Below are 20207 nucleotides of genomic sequence, written 5' to 3'. Positions count from 1 at the left end.
GTCCACAGTTTCACATCAGCAGTTTTTTGGTGTTAATACAATTATTTTAGAGTGTGGATGAAAGAAATGTCCAGAAACTTGGTGGTGCTGACTCATCATGCTTGCCTTGGTAATTTTGTCACTTCACCTTGCATATACGTTTTCAGGGTAGCCGTTTGACAGAGATATTGGCATGCTGAGTCTCCTGGGTTTCAGAAATGTGATTTGTCTCTTCAGATAGCAAAGACATTATTTGTACATGAAATTCCCCCCCCCCCCTTCCTTTATCTGAGAAGAAATATCATTTCAACTGCAATTGCCATGACCTGGAGAAGATGACCTCATATTTATTAGTTTGCAGAGCAGAATTAAGTTTTTCAGATTCTGAGTACTTAATATTGCTGGTATAATAACAAAGAGTCAGGTTGATTGTGCAAAGGAAAGACTTCCAATATATTTTATGACCTATTTTTTTTAAATCTAAGATTTAGTAATATTGTGAGACATGGAGGTAGGAATCCTTACGTTGAATAACACAATTATTCTTGGTGTTACAAAGCTTCGAAAGTAATCCCTACTTGGCTTATTAGACTCCTATTAGCTATTTTACCAGTAATATTTTTCTTTGAATGACAATCTTAAAGAGACACACTGGAAAGGATGGGTATACCTTGAGAAGTTTATAGAAAAATCCTACAAATTTAATTATAGTTATCCAGAGGCTTAAAAATGTACATCCAAAACACATGAAAACTGAAAACATATGTATATATATATTTTATCTATTTCAGACGCGGAATCGTTTTGAAGGAACAAGGTCAGAAGTGGAAGAACTTATGAACAAAATCAGACAGAATCCCAAGGACCACAAACGAGCAAGTCAGTTCACAGCAGAAGGCTACCTGTATGTACAGGAAAAAAGTAAGAGGACCCCGAGCAATGATGAATGACTGATGAAAATTATTTTAAAACTCTTACTGTAATTACTCGATTTTTGGAATAATTATTCCTACCACTTCCTCTGCCCCCTCCTGTCCTAGAAGGTATATTTTATATTTGGGGGGAAAGCACATTTCTGCTCTGGGGAGGGGACCCTGAAATGAAGAACTCAAGATGCACCCTGTTTTCTAGCTGCACCCCCAAATTCTGTACCATACTTTGCTAACGCTTGTGAGGATGCCGGAACATGGTGTAAGGCTGAAAGCAAGGCGTGGTATTATCTTTTTCCTCCTTTCCCTTCACCCCCGTCCTTCTCACCTACGCATACACATAGGCACATTCATATACATATGCACACCCTCCTCCTCCCACAACTCCTTTTCCATGTTAAAGTCAAGAGGGACATATTCTTCCTATTCCTTCACGTCATTGCTTTCCACACCAATCTGAGATCATTTGTTCTTGCTAAAATTATCAGGGTGATTGCAGATGGCTATACAAAATATTCCTAGGTGGCATCCTAACTTATCTCACTGCATTTTTAGTATTGTTGCTCTCAGTGAATATGCAGTGCATAGAGTGTCCTTATTTTGAAAATTAAGGCACCTAAAAATTCTTTAAAACTTTTGACAGTTTGGTCTTATTTTAACTGTTCAGCTCTTAAACTTTACTTCTTCAACTGTAGAACCCAAGTACTATGTGGTAGAAAGGAGGAGAGAATGTGAAAAGGTTTCTGTATTTGCTCTCTTCCTGCCTCCCCACCCTTGACCGCCATCAGAGTACTTAACAATTTTCACTGAGCATGGCTGATTTACAGGACTTTCAAACTGACCACTGTAGTAGGAGGGCATACTCGTGGGCTAGCTATGGGATATCTGTGCTTCAAGTTGAAGGTAATGCATATGTAGTCGGCAGAGTGGTTGTTCTTTTTCTCTCTGTCCTTATGTAATCTGGACCTCCATACTCTTCACGTCTCATGAAGAGGAGTTACATGGCGAGCAGAACTCTATTTTTCTGACACTTCAGCTTTTTAATCTGTTTGTTCAATGAATTTGAAAGGACTAAATTAACATGTAGGGTAGAGACAGAAGGATAGAATTTTTGTATTATATGCCCAAGTGAAAATCACAGGAAACTTTAATTTTTAGATTCGTAACTGTTGCTCAGCTTAACTGGCTTTGAGAGGAATTGGGCTGAAACTAGTTGGAAAAACAGAATGAAAACAACAGTGGCAAAATTCTCCTCTTGTTAACTGTGTGCCAGGCACTGTGCTAAGCTTGTTATACACCTCACTTAGTCCACTAAAAAACCCTATGAAGTGTATGGGGCTATTATTGCCCCATTCACCATTGAGAGAATGAAAATACCATTGAGAAAATAGAGAGGTAAATAATGTTCTTTAGATCATACAAGTCTGAATGCTGGCATTGTCTGTCTGTGTTGTGCTCTCTAGTATATTATCTGGACCATGGACGGTGTGAAAAGCCTATATGCTTGGGTCAGATGGGAGTCAGGAAAGGATGCTGGCTTAATTAGTGGGGAGACCTTGTTATGTGGGGCCAGAGACTCGGATTTGAGGTTAGGCTTTGTCATTTCTTGGGCATTTGGTCTAAGCTTAAATTTTTTTTTTTTAATTAAAAAGATAATACGCCATCCTCCCTCAACATTTTTTTCTTAGGAATGAAATACCTGCACAATATGTTTTGAACCATAGAATAGGATACCAAGCTAGCTATTCCTAACACACACACACACACACACACACACACACACACACACACCCCAGTGGTTCCTGAATTGTGGTTTTTGCACTCATGATGGTCTGAGGTGGGATTACTGTGGTCTGGTAACCCCTTTCAACCCTCTACTGTCCCCAAGACAATGTGGTCAGTTTTTCCTAAAGCTTGGTGGATTCCTTTTGAATGAGTCCCTTTTTCCCTCCTAAGCTTGTCCTTCTTGATTTTTAGATGTAGAAAGTTTACTTGTTTGTAGATGAAATTATGGTGACAAAACAAGTTACTTGCTTTTTATTTTTTTAATATAATTTATTGTCATATTGGTTTCCATATAGCACCCAGTGCTCATCCCAACAAGTGCCCTCCTCAGTGCCCATCACCCACTTTCCCCTCTCCCCCACCCCCTATCAACCCTCAGTTTTCTGTATTTAAGAGTCTCTTATGGTTTGCTTCCCTCCCTCTCTGTTTGTAACTTTTTCCCCCTTCCCCTTACTTTTTTAAAGTTTATTTATTTTGACAGAGAGAGAGAGAGAGAGAGAGAGAGAGAGAATGATCGCATGCATGTGAGTGAGCACGAGAGCAAGGGAGGAGCAGAGAGAGAGAGGAAGAGAGAGAATCCCCAGCAGGCTCCGTACTGAGCCTGATGTGGGGCTCAATGAGTTCATGACCTGAGCCAAAATCAAGAGTCAGATGCTTAACTGACTGAGCCACACAAGAGCCCTGTTACTTGCTTTCTTTTTTTTTTTTTTTAATGTCCTTACTTGGTAAAAGACAAAATGGTCAACCTCTGGGTGACCTAACTTGTGTTATAATTGTACTTTTATTGGCATGTGAAACTCAAGATTGCTAGGTACTCCTTATGTAGACCACTGTCTTCTAAGAGCTCTGATGGTGATAATATCGACTCTACAAGAGGTAAAGAGTGGTTCTGAGAATGTTCTGGTCAGATGTAGATAGCACCTCTCCATTCTTCATTTTTCATTTTAAAGCTTACCTTTACAAAGCATCATTAGTAAGGGCAGCTACCTACCAGGGTGCTAGAGTGGACTCAGAACTCCTGAGATGCTAGATTCTGTGATTGTATCATATTGAGAGGCCAGAACCAAATCCAGAACTATCACATACATTGAATGGAATCGTTGAAACCCTTGTGAACTCTTAATACCTAGAAATAAACAAAAAGTATAGTTCACAATTAAGACATTTTTAGGTGTGAGATAATGGTGTGGCAAACTGAGAAGTATGTCTTTGACTCATTGCTCTGTTGCTAAAAAGTATTGCATTTTCTCTCAAATGATCTCTCTCAGGCTTATTTTCCCTACTTTTTTTTTTTTTTTTAATTGGAATCCACATCGTTGCTGGTTTGTTTCCTTGAGCTGTGTTAGTTGCTGCTTTTTTTTTTTTTCCTCTATAGTAATGCGTTTGGCACTCTGTGTATCTGCTTATTTATGAGGAAAAATTTAAAGATCTATTTCTTATTGAAGGGCCTGCTCCATTCGGTTCCAGTTGGGTCAAACACTACTGCATGTATCGGAAAGCAGCCAAGAAGTTTAACATAATCCCATTTGAGCACAGATCTGGGGGAAAGCTTGTAAGTATTTGATTATGTATTTTTGTATTCTGTGTGACAGGTAGTTTTTTGAGGCTGACATTTTAATGGTGTATATATTCATTAATGGTAAATATACTGTATCTTGTTTTTAGGATTCAGATCTTTGTTTTCTTTTGTTCCTAAATGAAATAGGCCAATAAATAACAGCCCTTGTGGTTTTTGAATTGTATGTGTGGGTTTTTATGGTCAGGACTAGAATCCTTTTATGTCCAGTATTATTAGAGGATGTAGTGAACACCTACGAGAAGCTTTCACGACTCAGTGTTCTGTCAGGTCAGTGTTCACACAGATCGGATGTGCGCACATGTATTCACAGCCTGAAAACATTATACAGTAGGTAATCTATAATGAATCATATTGTTTTCCATTTAGATGTACAAAGTTCTCACTTAGGCAGTTCCCATTTATTTCCCACAGAAATAAGTAGCAAAACAACACGTGATAGCAAGAAAACCTTAGGAGTTTGCTGTGTAAAAATGATGATCATTATTTGGGTTTTAAATAGAAACTGCAACTTATAGCAATAATCTATAGTCTGGAGACAAAGCTCTTCCACCAGTATTGAATGTAATTGGTAACACGTTAAAAAAAAAAAAAAAAGGTGAACTCATTGCTTACTGGGTGGATGGGTATGATTTTGCTTTGGTGAATACAGAATTAACCCAGGTTCACTTCTATTTACGTATACTTTGCATCTTCCTGAAAAATGTTTAAAGCAACTTATAATATAAACATAGTTATGTAATAAACATGGAAAATCAGGGCCGTGGAGAAGAGGAGGAAGTCAGGATATCACTCTTTTTTTTTTTTTTTTCTAATGTTTATTTATTTTTGAGAGAGCGAGAGTGCATGCTTGCAAACAAGGGAAGGGCAGAGAGAGAGAGAGAGAGGATCCCAAGACTCTGAAGCAGACTCCGTGTTGTCAGTGCTGAGCCTGACACAGGATTCAGACTTACCAACCATGAGATAATGACCTGAGCCAAAATCAAGAGTCAGATTTAGCTTAACTGACTAAGCTACCCAGGGACTCTGTGAGGATATCATTCTTTTTTTTTTTTAATTTCTATTATGTTTGTTTATTTTTGAGAGAGAGAGAGAGAGAGAGAGAGAGAGACAGAGTGTGAGCAGAGGAGGGACAGAGAGAGAGAGGGGGAGAGACACAGAATCTGAAACAGGCTCCAGGCTCTGAGTTGTCAGCACAGAGCCCGATGCTGGGCTCGAATTCATGAACTGCGAGATTATGACCTGACCTGAAGTCGGACGCTTAACCGACTTAGCCACCTAGGTGCCCCCAGGATATCACTCGAAAAAGGCTGATGGGGTTAAGATTGAGCATGAGGACGGGGCGCCTGGGTGGCTCAGTCGGTTGAGTGTCTGACTTCAGCTCAGGTCACGATCTCACGGTTCGTGAGTTCGAGGCCCGCGTCAGGCTCTGGGCTGATGGCTCAGAGCCTGGAGCCTGCTTCCGATTCTATGTCTCCCTCTCTCTCTGCCCCTCCCCCATTCATGCTCTGTCTCTCTCTGTCTCAAAAATAAGTAAGCATTAAAAAAAAAGAAGATTGAGCATGAGGGTTGAGTGTTAGTCACGAGTCAGGACTAACTCAAATGCTAAGATAAGAGATGCCTTTCTGCTAAACCACCAAATAATAAAAAAATACTTTTAGAATATAATGACTGTTAATATTTAAAATATTGGTATATTTGAATGTTTGTTTAGTATTATTTGGAGATTCTTGTATTTTAGAAAATGTCAGAATAGTCTAGAAGTATATACTCAGAGTTCTTAACAGTTTTTACTCAGAACCCATGTTCCTGCATTGCCTCTATCTCCCTTGGATGGTTTAGTGAGGTAAAATAGTACTGTATTAAAACAAATTAAGTAAAGATAAATTCAGGGTGATTCACTAAGGAAACAAAACCTATATTGAGTGGTCTAGCTTTTGATGATCACAGTAGCTGATCTAGGGCCCTTTGATACATTATGCTTTTTAGGTAGATTCATATGGAATTGAAGTTTTTGTAGGTCAAAAATGGTCACATATTGACTGTTTCATACAGTGTAACATAATGCGAATTAAAAACAAATTATTCTTTTAAAAAGTGCAGTAAGAGAATAACAAATATTCTGGCATTTGGAAACCATATTGTTAATCTGCCCTTTAAAATCAGTGCTCATGAGGTCTGGTTTAGTGTTACTGTAATCAGAGAAAGATCTAGAAAACCTTAAGGAAAAGAGGATGATGAAAATTAAGATTATACATAGAGTTTAAACTCGTTTGAAAGAGAACAGGATAAATGGACTTAAAATCTTGAAACTTGTGCCCCCTCCGACCCCAATATAGGATTCTTCAATATGTTTATGTTTATATTGTATTTTTGAGAATGTTAAAAATGATTATTTTCAGGGGGATGGAGAAGTGTTCTTTTTGAAAGAATGTACCAAGAGGCATACTGACTCCATTGACAGAAGGTTTTGTTTTGACGTGGAAGCTGCTGACCGGTAAGTTATTAGAATCATGCCACTTAAGGAAAGAAGCCTATAAAAAATGATTTAAAGAATGGAGGTTAATTGAAACTGAGGTTTCCTTGGCCTGAAAGAATGTTATCTTGTTACATTTCCAGGCTTTGTGTTCATTTTGACCTGTTAGTCTTTGTCCCTGTGTTTAGCTGTGGAGTGATAGCTTGCTCTCCGCTGGAGTTGGAGTTCTTCTAACCAGTAATTAAAAAATTACCTTGGAGCATTTCATTGTTGACCCAGGCCTGATTGGTGGCACTGAAAGAATAATGAATGAAACTGAGGAAGTAGGTGACATAGCTGACAAGAGATAGTGGGCTGTTAATACAGAACAATATTCATTTTTGTGTGTGGGAATTTTCAGTGTGTATATTCTGTATGTGATGGAGGGTTGTAGGCAAACTATTCAAAGATTAGTTATTATTTCCCTTGTCATATGAGCTTAAGTTATTATAAAAGAATCTTTGCTAGAGAGGAGGAAGTAAAAACAGAAAAAAGTTCGTCCGATAACATTACTACTTATCTGGCATTTACTTCTGTGTCCGATTGTACTAAGGAAAATCCTGGTACTCAGAGAATGTTTCTTTCGTAACGTCTCACAGTATGGTGGTTCCTTGCCAGTCCTGGTTTTGTCAACACTGGTCTTTAGCTAAGGCTGTTTCATAGTTGTATAATAAAAGTTTACAATATGAGACTTCTGTAACAAAAGTTCATTTCAGGTCACATACAAAAGTAATTAATGCTTCCCCTTCCCTTAGAGGATGTGACCAAGTCTATGGCGTTGGTGCAGAGAGGGAAGAGCTATGCTTTACTTTCCAATAAATGGATTGAAGAGCAGGTGTGTAAAAGTGTGCCGTTAAGCACCATGATAAATTTGGTACCACCATGAAGAAGGCAGGTAGTTTAATAAGCATTTTGCCAAGAGTGGGAAAAAAAATGAAAGAGGATGTCATTGCGGAAGATGTTAAATTTCAAGCCAGCAAGGGCTGGTTCAGATACCTTAAGACATTCAGGCTGTCTAGTATAACTTGAGCATATGTGTGTATATGCCCATAGTGGGCATTTACTGAGTCCTAAGTGCCAGATAGTGCTCTCCATTCTTCCATGCTTTATCTCATTTTATCCTCATCACAGCCCTGTCAGGTAGGTATTATCCTTTTCATTTTATGATGGGAATCTGGAGGCATAGAGAGCTTGAGTGATTCTCCCAAGGGCATGTAGTTGGTAGGTGGAGGAGCTGAGATTTTGAGGCATTCTGAGATTTCTGAGAGGCATTCTGCCTCTAGAGCCCCTTCTGCTTCTTAGCCACGATCCTGTAAGTGAGTATTACCATGTAATTGTGACATTCCCTAAATAATTGAAAAAGGTGAATCAGCAGTGTTGTCTACTAGAAAATATGTAAATGTAGTTAATCTGATTTGCTTTGAAAGCAGGATACTCCTAGTACTTTCGTTTATTGTTTTATTCCAGTTCGTATTGTTTTTGCCTAACCCTATATTTTTTTCTAAGACCTGACCATGCCAAATGCACTTGGTCAACGATGATTCTTACTATGATTGTAAGCATTTCCCACTCTTCCCAGTGATCGATGAGGGATTACTGTGGAGTTACTTTCATTTATAAAGCAAAAGATAATACCTTATAAATAGGCTCTGAGAACTGGGGAAGACTTTAGAGGTGATCTGTTCTAGTGGTTTTTAAACTGTTTTATAAGGAACCCCCCTTTTCAAATAAAATTTTACATTTATATGTATATGAAACAAAAAAGTTGCCTTACTAAAGTGGGGCAAGGGGCCTGGATCTGTACTCTTTCAGTTTCCTTCTTCTTGCAGACATCTCTAATTTGCTTCTGCTGACACCCAGAGCTGCTTTCTGTGGCAGGGGTATCGCTAGTCTAGATAGATGGTTGAAGAAAGGCAGACGGAGGATCTGATGTCTAGTTGGTGACTGATGAATTATTTGGAGTCAGCTGGGGTTGAGACTCCTATTCCAGGCAGAGTGAATGGCATATCTGAGGGCCTGTAGGCAAGGGAGGGCGTGGCCCATTTGACATCCCCAGAGACACCAATGACACTGGAGCAGCCAGGAAGAGTGGGAGAAGAAGCTTGAGATGGGGGCAAGGGCCTGAGGTATTTTAGCTTAATACATTAAATGGTTTTAAGTAGAGTAGCAGGTGATACATTATACATTATATTTTTCAAGACTCACCCTGGCAGAGTAGAGACAGGTCTAGAGATGGCAACAGTAGGGGCCCTGGATTAGTGTTGGTAGATGTGGAAATGGAAGCTAAGGGATCCATTTGAGGGAGATGCTTAGAGCTAAGTTTAGAGACAAATTGGATGTTGGAGTAGGAAGTGAAGTAAAGGAAGTAAAGGAAGTGAAGGAAGGGAAGGTTTCTGGCTTAAGCAACTAGGTGGTGCCATTTACTAAGATGGAAAACCAAGGAGGCCCAGAGATGGATGGAGGATGATGAATTCAGCTGTGGTCATATTGAGTTAGATTGTTGTGGGTCATTCAGTAAGAAATCCATTGGCACCTAGGACATTGATCTGAGGGTTAATGCAACAGTCTGCATAACTTGAGCCACAGAACTTGGCAGGTACTTAGTGCAGAAAGGTGAACTGGGGGAGAGAAAAACTGCAGAGGGTAGGGAGCTGTTTTTGCAGACAGAGGATAGAGAAAGAATGGGGGAGAGAGTGGTGTGTAGGATTGTGCAAGAAAAGCACTCCCACCCACCCCCCCCCCCCCACAGTAGCTGGAGAGAGAGAGAGAAAGAGTGAAAACACTCACAGGGGACTGAATAAGAAGTCTGTTCCCCACAACCATTGGCAGGAAGAAAGCAGAGAGTTTCAGTACCACCAGGATTCTACAAACAGTGGAGCGCAGAGTCCGAAGCTCTGGAGCTCAGTGCCTGGTGGTGCTCTGGTGAGGAAGCAGGGAGAATCCCCAGGAGCAGGCATTGGAGTCTGTGGGGTCTGTGCGCCATAAGGGGAGAGGCAGTTTCCCTGCTTGCAGTGCATTTGGTAGAGGCCATAAACCTCCCCACAGGCAAAGGTCCCAGTGGACCCCAGAGAGCAGCCACGTTTGTTGGTATTGGGACAAAGATGCCAGAGTGAGGTGAAACCTGGCACTGACTGTGCTGTGGTTTGCCATAATCTCTGAACCTCTGACACTGCATGATCACAGGAATGTTTTGTGGGGCAAGCTGGCACCCAACCATTGCTCAGTGAGACCCTCCCCTAGAGAGTGAGCACGGGTCCAAGCCCCAGCGGTTTCTGAAGCATGTGGTTTTGAAACACAACCCCATCTGAGATAAAACTCTGGAGGGAGGTGCCGCCTAGCAGGCAGATGGCTTGGATGTAGACAGGGTAGAGGGGGAAGTTAGATGGAGGCCTGAGACAAAGGAAGGGTGCCTGATTGTGGGTCAGTGAGAGCGCAGAGTTCCTGTGTCAGAGACTAGGGAGCTGGAGAAACCATTTTCACCTCTCCTGCGAAGGCGCACCACACTGATCCACTCCAGTGAGCTGAGCAGCACCACTTAGTGGAGAATGGATTCGTTACACAAAGTCCCACCAAACTGTTCCCTCCAAGCACATTCTCTAGAAGACCAGCACAAGTCATTCCACTCATTCAGTGTACAGATTATAGAGGGCTTCATAGTTTCAGTTCTAGGGGAAACTGGGTTTCATTCTGTTCACTGGTTCATTTATTTGTTCATTTTCTTTACATCTGTTTTTGCTTAATTGTTTTTCTTTTTTTTCTGTTTCTTCCTCATTCTTGGATACAGAAAGAAAATATTATTTTTACTACTTTATTTTTTAGTTTTTTAAATTCTACTTCATTTTATTCTATTATATAATTATTTCTAATTTTTAAATTTTTTCTTTTTTTCCCCTTTTCTTCTTTTTCTGTATTCTGTCAAGCTTCTTTCAACAAGCAGAGCAAAACATGTAGGATCTGTCTTCCTTTATTTGATTTTTGTTTTGTTTTTAATTTAATTTTTTAATATTTTTTTTCCTCCAAAATGACAAATTGAAGGAATTTACCCCAAAAGAAAGAATAAGAAGAAATGACAGCCAGGGTCTTAACACAGATATAAGCAAGATATCTGAACTAGAATTTAGAATCACAATAATAAGAATACTAGCTGGGGTTGAAGAAAAGCATAGAGTCCCTTTCTGTGGAGATAGAAGAAATAAAATCTAGTGAGGATGAAATTAAAAATGCTATAACCGAGATGCAATCTTGAATGAATGCCACGGTGGCCAGGCTGGGTGAAGCAGAGCAGTGAATCAGCAATTTAGAAGATAAAATTATGGGGAATAATGAAGCAGGAAAAAAAAGGGGAAACAAAGGTAAAAGATCATGATACAAGACTTAGAGAACTCAGTGACTTATTAAAAAGGAATAATATCCAAATCATAGGAATCATAGAAAATTAAGAGAGAGAAAAAGGGGCAGAAGGTTTATGTGAGCAAATTATAGTGGAAAACTTTCCTAATCTGGGGAAGGACACAGACCTCAAAATCCAAGAAGCACAGAGAACTCCCAGTGGATTCAACAAAAACCAACCATCAACAAGGCATATCATTGTCAAATTCACAAAATACACAGACAAGGAAAGAATTATGAAAGCAGTAAGGGGGGAAAAGAGCCCTTAACCTTTATGGGAAGACAGATCAGGTTTGCAGCAGACCTATCCACAGAAACTTGGCAGGCCAAAAAGGAGTAGCAGGATGTATTTAACATGCTGATTCAGAAAAAAATATGCAGTCAAGAATTATCCATCAAGGCTGTCATTCAGAATAGAAGGAGACAGAGAATTTCCCAGACAAAAACTGAAGGAGTTTGTGATGACTAAACCAGCCCTGCAAGAAATTTTAAGGGGGCCCTTTGGAGAAAAGACAAAACAAAAAAGAACAAAAGCAACAAAGGCTAGAAAGGACCAGAGAACACCATCAGAAATACCAACTCAACAGGCAACACAATGGTGCTAATTTCGTATCTTTCAGTACTTATTCTAAATGTTAATGGGCCAAACACTTTAATCAAAAGACATAGGGTATCAGAATGGATAAGAATACAAGATCCATCTATATGTGCTTACAAGAGACTCATTTTAGACCTAAAGACACCTGCAGATTGAAAGTGAGGGGATGGAGAACCATCTATCATGCTAATGATCATCAAAAGAAAGCCAGAGTAGCCATGTTTATATCAGACAAACTAGATTTTAAAATAAAGACTGTAACAAGAGATGAAGAAGGGCATTATATTGTAATTAAGGGGTCTTTCCACCAAGAAGATCTAACAGTTGTAAACATTTATGCCCCCAAAGTGGTAGCACACAAATATATAAATCAATCACAAACATAAACTAATAGATGATAATACCATAATAGTTGGGGACTTCAACGCCCCATTTATAGCAATAGATCATCTAAACTGAAAATCAACAAGGAAACAATGGCTTTGAATGACACCCTGGACCAGATGGACTTAACAGATATATTCAGAACATTTCATCTTAAAGCAGCAGAATACATGTTCTTCTTGAGTGCACAAGGGACATTCTCCAGAATAGATCACATACTGAGTCAGAAATGAGCCCTCAACAAATACAAAAAGATCAAGATCCTACCTTGTATATTTTCAGACTATAACACTATGAAACTTGAAATCAACCACAAGAAAAAATTTGGAAAGACCATCAATACTTGGAGATTAAAGAACATCCTATTAAAGAATGAATGGGCTAACCAAGAAATTAAAGAGGAAATTAAAAAGTACATAGAAGTCAATGAAAATGAAAACACAACAGCCCAAAACCTTGGATATGGCAAAGGTGGTCATAAGAGGGAAGTAATCCAGGCCTTCCTAAAGAAGGAAGAAAGGTCTCAAATACACAACCTAATCTTACATCTAAAAGAGCTGGAAGAAGAACAGCAAATAAAGCCCTAAAGCAGAAGACGGGAAATAACAAAGATTGGAGCAGAGATCAACGATATTGAAATAAAAAAGAACAGATCAATGAAACCAGGAAGTGGTTTGTTGAAAGAATTAACAAAATTGATAACTCCCTAGCCAGATTGCTCAAAAAGAAAAAAGAAAGGACCCAAATAAAGAAAATCATGATTGAAAGAGGAGAGATCAAACCAACACTGCAGAAATACAAATAATAATGAGAGAATATTATGAGCAATTATATGCCAACAAATTGGGCAATTTGGAAGAAATGGACAAATTCCTAGAAATGTATAAACTACCAAAACTAGATCATTAAGAACTAGAAAATTTGAACAGACCCATAACCAGTAAAGAAATTGAATCAGTAATCAAAAATCTCCCAACAAACAAGAGTCCGGGGCTGGATGGCTTTCCAGGGGAATTCTGCCAAACATTTAAGGAAGAGTTAATAACTGTTCTTTTGAAGCTGTTCCAAAAAATAGAAATGGAAGGAAAACTTTCACACTTCTTCTACAAGGCCAGCATTACCTTGATTCCAAAACCAGACAAAGACCCCACTAAAAAGGAGAACTATAGACCAATTTCCCTGATGAACCTGGATGCAAAAATTGTCAACAAGATACTAGCCAACCGGATCCAACAATACATTAAAAAATTATACACCACGATCAATTGGGATTTATACCTGGGAGGCAGGGCTGGTTCAATATCTGCAAATCAATCAGTGTGATATATCACATGAATCAAAGAAAGGATAAGAACCACATGATCCTCTCAATAGATGCAGACAAAACATTTGACAAAATACAGCATCCTTTCTTGATAAAAACCCTCAAGACACTAGGGATAGAGGATCATATCTCAAGATCATAAAGGCCATATACGAAAAACTCACTGCTAATATCCTCAATGGAGAAAAACTTCAAACTTTCCCTGTAAGGTCAGGAACACAACAAGGATGTCCACTTTCACCACTGTTATTCAACATAGCATTGGAAGTCCTAGCATGAACAATGAGACAATGCAAAGAAATAAAAGGCATCCAAATCAGCAAGGAGGAAGTCAAACTTTCACCCTTCGCAGATGATGTGATGCTCTATGTGGAAAACCCAAAAGACTCCACCAAAAACTGCTAGACCTGATTCATGAATTCAGCAAAGTTGCAGGATATAAATTCATTGTAAAGAAATTGGTCACATTTCTATACGCAAATAATAAAACAGCAGAAAGAGAAATCAAGGAATCGATCCCCTTTACAAGTGCACCAAAAACCATAAAATACCTAGGAATAGACCTAACCAAAGAGATGAAAAATCTATATACTGAAGACTATAGAAAGCTTATGGAAGAAATTGAAGGAGACACAAAATAATGGGAAAACATTCCATGCTCATGGATTGAAAGAACAGATACTGTTAGTGACGATACTTCCCAAAGCAATTTACATATTCAGTGCAATCCCTATCAAAATAATACCAGCATTCTTCACAGAGCTAGAACAAACAGTCCTAAAATTTGTGTGGAACCAGAAAAGAGCCCGAATAGCCAAAGAAATCCTGAAAAAGAAAACCAAAGCTGGAGGCATTACAATTCCAGACTTCAAGCTGTATTAGAAAGCTGTAAGCATCAATACAGTATGGTACTGGCACAAGAACAGATGCATAGATTAACGGAGCAGAATACAGAACCCAGACATGGACCCACAATCATATGGCCAGCTAATCTTTGACAAAGCAGGAAAGAATATCCAATGGAATAAAGACAGTGTCTTCAGCAAATGGTGCTGGGAAAACTGGACAGCGACATAAGAATGAACCTGGACCACTTTCTTAGACCGTACACAAAAATAAAGTAGATGAAAGTCCTGAATGTAAGGCAGGAAGCCATCAAAATCCTAGAGGAGAAAACAGGCAACAACCTTTTTGACCTTGGTTGCAGCAACTTCTTACTTGGCATATCTCCAGAGGCAAGGGAAATAAAAGCAAAAATGAATGATTGGGACCTCATCAACATAAATAACTTCTGCAGAGCAAAGAAGACAATCAGCAAAACTAAAAGGCAACCAATGGAATGGGAGAAGATATTTGCAACTGACATATCACATAAAGGGTTAGTATCCAAAATCTATAAAGAACTTATCAAACTCTACACCCAGAAAACAAATAATCCAGTGAAGAAATGGGCAAAAGATATGAATAGGCACTTTTCCAAAGAAGACATCCATACAGATAACAGATGCATGAAAAGCTGCTCCACATCACTCATCATCAGGGAAATACAAATCAAAACCACAATGAGATAGCACCTCATACCTGTCAGAATGGCTAAAATTAACAATTCAGGCAACAACAGGTGTTGGTAAGGATGCAGAGAAAGAGGAACCCTTTTGCACTGCTGGCGGGAATGCAAACTAGTACAACCACTCTTGGAAAACAGTGTGGAGGTTCCTCAAAAAACTAAAAATAGAACTACCTTGTGACCCAGCAATTGCACTCTCATATATCTACCCAGAAGATACTGAACAGGTGTACTGATTTTAAGGGACATATCCACCTCAGTGTTTATAGCAGCACTATTGACAAATAGTCATAGTATGGAAAGAGCCCAAATGTCCATTGACTGATGAATGGATAAAGAAGGTGTGTGTGTGTGTGTGTAAGTAAACACACACATAATGGAATACTACTAGGCAACCAACAAGAATGAAATACTGCTATTTGCAAGCAAAATAAGTCAGAGAAAAATATCATGATTTCACTCATGTGGAATAAGAAAACAGATGAACATAGGGGAAGGGAAGCAAAAATAAGATAAAAACAGAGAGGGAGACAAACCATAAGAGACTCTTGAATACCAGAGAACAAACTGAGGGTTGTTGGCAGGGTGTTCAGTGGGAGATGGTCTAAAAAGGTGAGGGGCATTAAAGAGAACACTTGTTGGGATGAGCACTGGGTGTTCTATGTGAGTGATGAATCACTGAAATTATTATTAGACTGTTAAGTAACCTGGATTTAAATTAAAAGATAAAAAATACAGTGGGAAATTGGGCATAGCACTTGGCAGCTTTAGCAGCATTTGACTTGGTACTTACCTTCTACCTCCTGCAAATCATCTATCCCTTGACCTCCATGACTGAATCGTAGTGGTTGCCCCAAATTTCTTGAATCTCTCCATATTCAGCTTTTGGTTATTTTATTTTTTTCCATTTCATGTCATTACTTCTTTAAAATGCTTATTTATTTTGAGAGAGACTACATGCATGAGTGGGTAAGGGGCAGAGTGAGAGGGAGAGAGATGATATTGAGCAGGCTCCTGACACGGGGCTGGATCCCACGAACCATGAGATCACGACTTGATCTGAAATCAAGACTTGGACTGTTAACTGACTAAGACACTCAGGTGCCCCTTTGTTTTATTTATTTATTTTTATTGTTTAATTTTGAGAGGGTTCAGGCAGGGGAGGGGCAGAGAGAGAGGGACACGGGGGCAGAGAGCTTGATGTGGGGCTTGAATTCATAAACCCCAAGGTTGTGACCTGACCCGAAGTCAGACACTCAACCAGTTGAGCCACCCGGGTGTCCCTCAGCTATTACATTTTAAATGTTTTTTCCTGTGGTTGTCTTTTCTTTTTCTGTCCATTCACATGGTTTCATCCTCAAGGTGTATCACTCTATAGACTGTGTCTTTCTTTTTTTCTATGGTGTGAACTGCTTTTAGAATCTCCATCTCCTTACATGGTATATTTCCAATTCTACTCCTTTCATTTTTGGTGATTTCGGTATTGCTTGAGATGATCCTTTTAGTGCTTTGCTTCTTGACTCCTTGAACTACTCTTCTTCAGTCATCTTCTCCTTTATCCTACCTCAGCCATTCACTGTCACAGTCATTGCTTAGATCTTGTCATTACAAGAACTGGCAACTTCTTTTGGATCTCAACTGCAAGTCTTTCTCTTTCTGACACTACTTTCTAGTGTTTTTTTTTTTTTTTTTTTTTTTCCTGGTAAGTTATCCTTAGATTCTCTCTAATCAGTTGAGCCTATTGTTTGTCAGTTTCCAGATACCCTCACTTCCTTCTTCACCTAGTTTAATTTCACAATCATCATAGTTATCTTTTAAATAAACTCTGTTACTCCTATCTTTGTTAGACTTGCTGGTACAACCCCAACTTTGAAGATTCACCTCTGCCTTCTCTCTTCCTAGAGAGACATATTTAACCATGTTCACTGGGATCACTTCAAATTCATGATCACTAGCCCCACATGGGCTGTTAATTCTAACCACTAATTGTGTTAACGTTTTCTTAGTTCCTTCATTCTCTTGGTTGATGAATATTTCATATTTTCCTCTCTCTAAGCCTCCAACACTGTCTCTTTCCTGATAGTTTTGTGTCCTATTTAGCTGTGAAAGTAGAAGCAATTAGAAGAGATCACCCACTGCCTTTACACTCCTCCATCACCTTGCCCTTCTTCGTCACTGTGTGACCTGTGTTCCTGAGGCCAGTCTGTCTGTTCAGTTGTTTCTCATCCTCTCTCTCATCCTGTCTCTGCTATTCCGATTATCACTCAAGCAGTCTTCTTTCTTGTTAACATGAAGGTTGCCCTTTCTACTGGATTATTCTCATCAGCAAACAAAATATTCTTTTTTCAGCCATCTTGAAAAAATGCTCCTGCCATCACCAATGAAAAACGCTTGTTTTGACCAGTCTTCCCTTTTCTCTGCTGCTCATTTCTGTCCTGTCATAAGCAACAAAACTTCTTCAAAAGCTGTTATTTTAAGGTCTCAAATTTCCTTCTTTCTGTTCTCTTTTGAGCCTACTCCAGTCTGGCCTCTGCCTCTCTTCTCCACTGCACTTGTGTTTGTCAAGTCATCATCATCTCCATGTTCTACATCCACTAGTCAGCTCTCCTGTCCTCCCTGTTCTTTGCTGGCAGCAGCCTCTGACATGGCCAGACTCTCCTCCATGACGTACTTGCTTTACTTGTTCCAAAATATCATGCCCGCCTGTTTGTTTTCTATCCCCTCATTGGCTTTTCATTTTTTAGACTCCTTTGCCAGTTCTCATTTCCCAGACCTCTTGATATTCAGGTTCTCCCATGTTCATCCTGGAGCTCTTCTCATTTTAACCCTTATGATCTTGTCTGGCTTCATGGTTTTAAATGCCATCCTTATGTTAGTAACTCCTGAATTTATTGTCTCTACCAGGATCTTTTCCCTGAACTCGAGGTTCTTATCTAGCCGAAAACTCAGTATTGCTTTTGGGATGTCTAATAAGCATTTTTAACAGTGCAGAGGTGGGAGATATTATTTTTTTTAATCTTTCAAGAATTCTTGGAACAAAAAAGATCTCTCTGTCGGATCCAACATTTTATATAGGTATATTCAATCTTATGTAAATACCAATAGCATAGAAATATATTTTTTAAAGTAATACATACTTATTGTAAGTCTTTTTTTTTTTTAAAGCTTTTTGGTTAACTTGGAAAATAACTTTATGTGTCTCCTTGAGTCTTCAGGATTATGTTTCTTTTGAGTTAAATTATAGACTCCCATTGTCTTTGCTTAGTTCCTCATTTCTAAACAGGGAAACATTTATTCAGGTTTGATGTTACCAATGGATAGTATTTGTGGGGCCCACGCCCTTAGGTTCCTGCCAACCCCTGTGTCAATGTGTTACTATTAGTCTCCCACTTCTGGAGCAAAATCTGGAGGGCGAGTTAGTGTACTTTGAGGCCTCTACCCTAATTCTGGGGTTTTGAAAAGCTTATTTAGTGAAGAGTTTGCATGAGGTAGCCTCTTCTCTTGTCTATTTCTCCGATTCCTGGCCAAGTAGACTCCTGGGAATTATAAGTAATTTGTTCCTTGTCTGTTAGATTATGAATTCCATGAGGGTAGAAACCCTGTTTTAGGATCACTTGGTATTGCAATACCAAATGCAATGCTTTATGTGTGGTGGACATTCACCAAATTTGTGTTGAATTAAATGAAATTGAATTGTTGCTTAGAAGTGGCAGAACTGGGATTAGATTCAATCAAGCAGTTGTCAGTTAGCCATCCTTTTCTTCTGTACCACACTGCAGTGCTGTGAGCTCTAACCCATTTTGGAGCAGGTGGGTGTCATAGATGGGTTTCTGATGGAAACCCATTTGTAGACAATTCCTGTTGGGTACCTACATATAAAATTTCATAGTTTATTGCATATGCCTGATATAAACATATTTTGTCTCCTTTCCTGGTATTGGTTTTTGCTTTTTTTTTTTTATTTCTTGGATCAGAAAAGCAGTCAGGTAACATTGTGACAACAGGTAATACTTCATAAACTGCAGAATGGAGCCTGGGCTTGCATTTGATTTATGTAGATACAAATCAAGAGCTTTCATGTAATTTTTGTGTGAGTCTGAATCAGGTTTGATTGCACTGAACAGAAAAAACTCAAGATGGCTTAAATAATGCAGTAGTATTTTTTTCTCTCGTTTGGGAAAACAGAGTTTAGATCAGGGTGGGCATCATGTCTCCTGATGTCAGATCTTGTTCCTTCGTGTGCATGACTTTTTTCCCCAGTCACCTGAGGTCCAGGATGCCTGATCTCACTTATATAGCACTGTCTCTTATCGTAGGAACATTTTCCAGAGGTTGAACGTAGCTCTTTTGATCACGTAATACTAACCTGAATGGAGTTGTATGGTTATACCTTGTTGCAAGGGAGGCTGGGAAATGCTGAAGCAGGGAAATTGTGTCTTTTGTTACCAACATCCATGTGCTATTGTAATACTTGGGGAATCTATCACTGACAATGAAGGAGAGAATGGTTGAGGATGGGGGTCCAGGTAGCCATTACCACTTTGATTATCAGTGTAAAATGGATATGTGCTTCATTCTCCTCCTTTCATTTCACCAGTTTACTTTGACTGTTTCAGCTAAGAATATTTAGGAACACATGTGCTGAGAATACCATCCAAAAAGTGAAAAGACAACCCACAGAATGGGAGAAAATACTTCAAATGGTAAATCTGATAAAGGACTTGTATCCAGAAAATATAAATAGCTCTTACCACTCAATAATAAAAGGACAAGTAGCCCAGTTAAAAAATGGGTAAAAGATTTAAATTTGACCTTTTTTTCAAAGAAAACATACAAATGGCTGATAAGCACATGAAAAGACGCTTAATGGCATTAGCCCTTAAGGCATAAGCCGCAATGAGATACTTCGCACTCACTAGGATGGCTGTAATTAAGACATGAGATAATAACTAGTATTGGTGAGGATGCAGAGACATTGGGGCCGTCATACACTGATGGTAGAAATCTAACAGGGTGTAGCCGCTTTGGGAAGCATTTTGGCAGCTTTTCAAAAAGTTAAGCATTAAGTTATCATGTGACTCAGAAATTCTGCTTCTAGTTATATATGCAAGAGAAATGGAAACGTATGTCTGCATAAAAATCTTGCATGTGAGGGGCGCCT

At 39.1% G+C, this 20207-nt stretch overlaps 1 protein-coding gene across 4 annotated transcripts in view; it reads left to right on the top strand.

Moving 5' to 3' along the window:
* Positions 1 to 20207, top strand: part of ARHGAP10 (Rho GTPase activating protein 10) — a 323616-nt gene that overhangs the window by 130880 nt on the left and 172529 nt on the right. For all 4 annotated transcript variants that reach the window (XM_058721211.1, XM_058721212.1, XM_058721210.1 and 1 more), the window contains 3 exons: positions 771 to 900; positions 4139 to 4245; positions 6672 to 6766. In XM_058721211.1, the coding sequence (XP_058577194.1) occupies positions 771 to 900; positions 4139 to 4245; positions 6672 to 6766 (332 nt within the window). The remainder of the gene's footprint in view (positions 1 to 770; positions 901 to 4138; positions 4246 to 6671; positions 6767 to 20207) is intronic.

Source organism: Neofelis nebulosa, chromosome 3 (genome assembly GCF_028018385.1).
Source record: "Neofelis nebulosa isolate mNeoNeb1 chromosome 3, mNeoNeb1.pri, whole genome shotgun sequence".
Taxonomy (NCBI): Eukaryota; Metazoa; Chordata; class Mammalia; order Carnivora; family Felidae; genus Neofelis; species Neofelis nebulosa.
The sequence above is the reverse complement of the archived record's forward strand: the minus strand, read 5'-3'. Positions and strand labels throughout refer to the sequence as shown.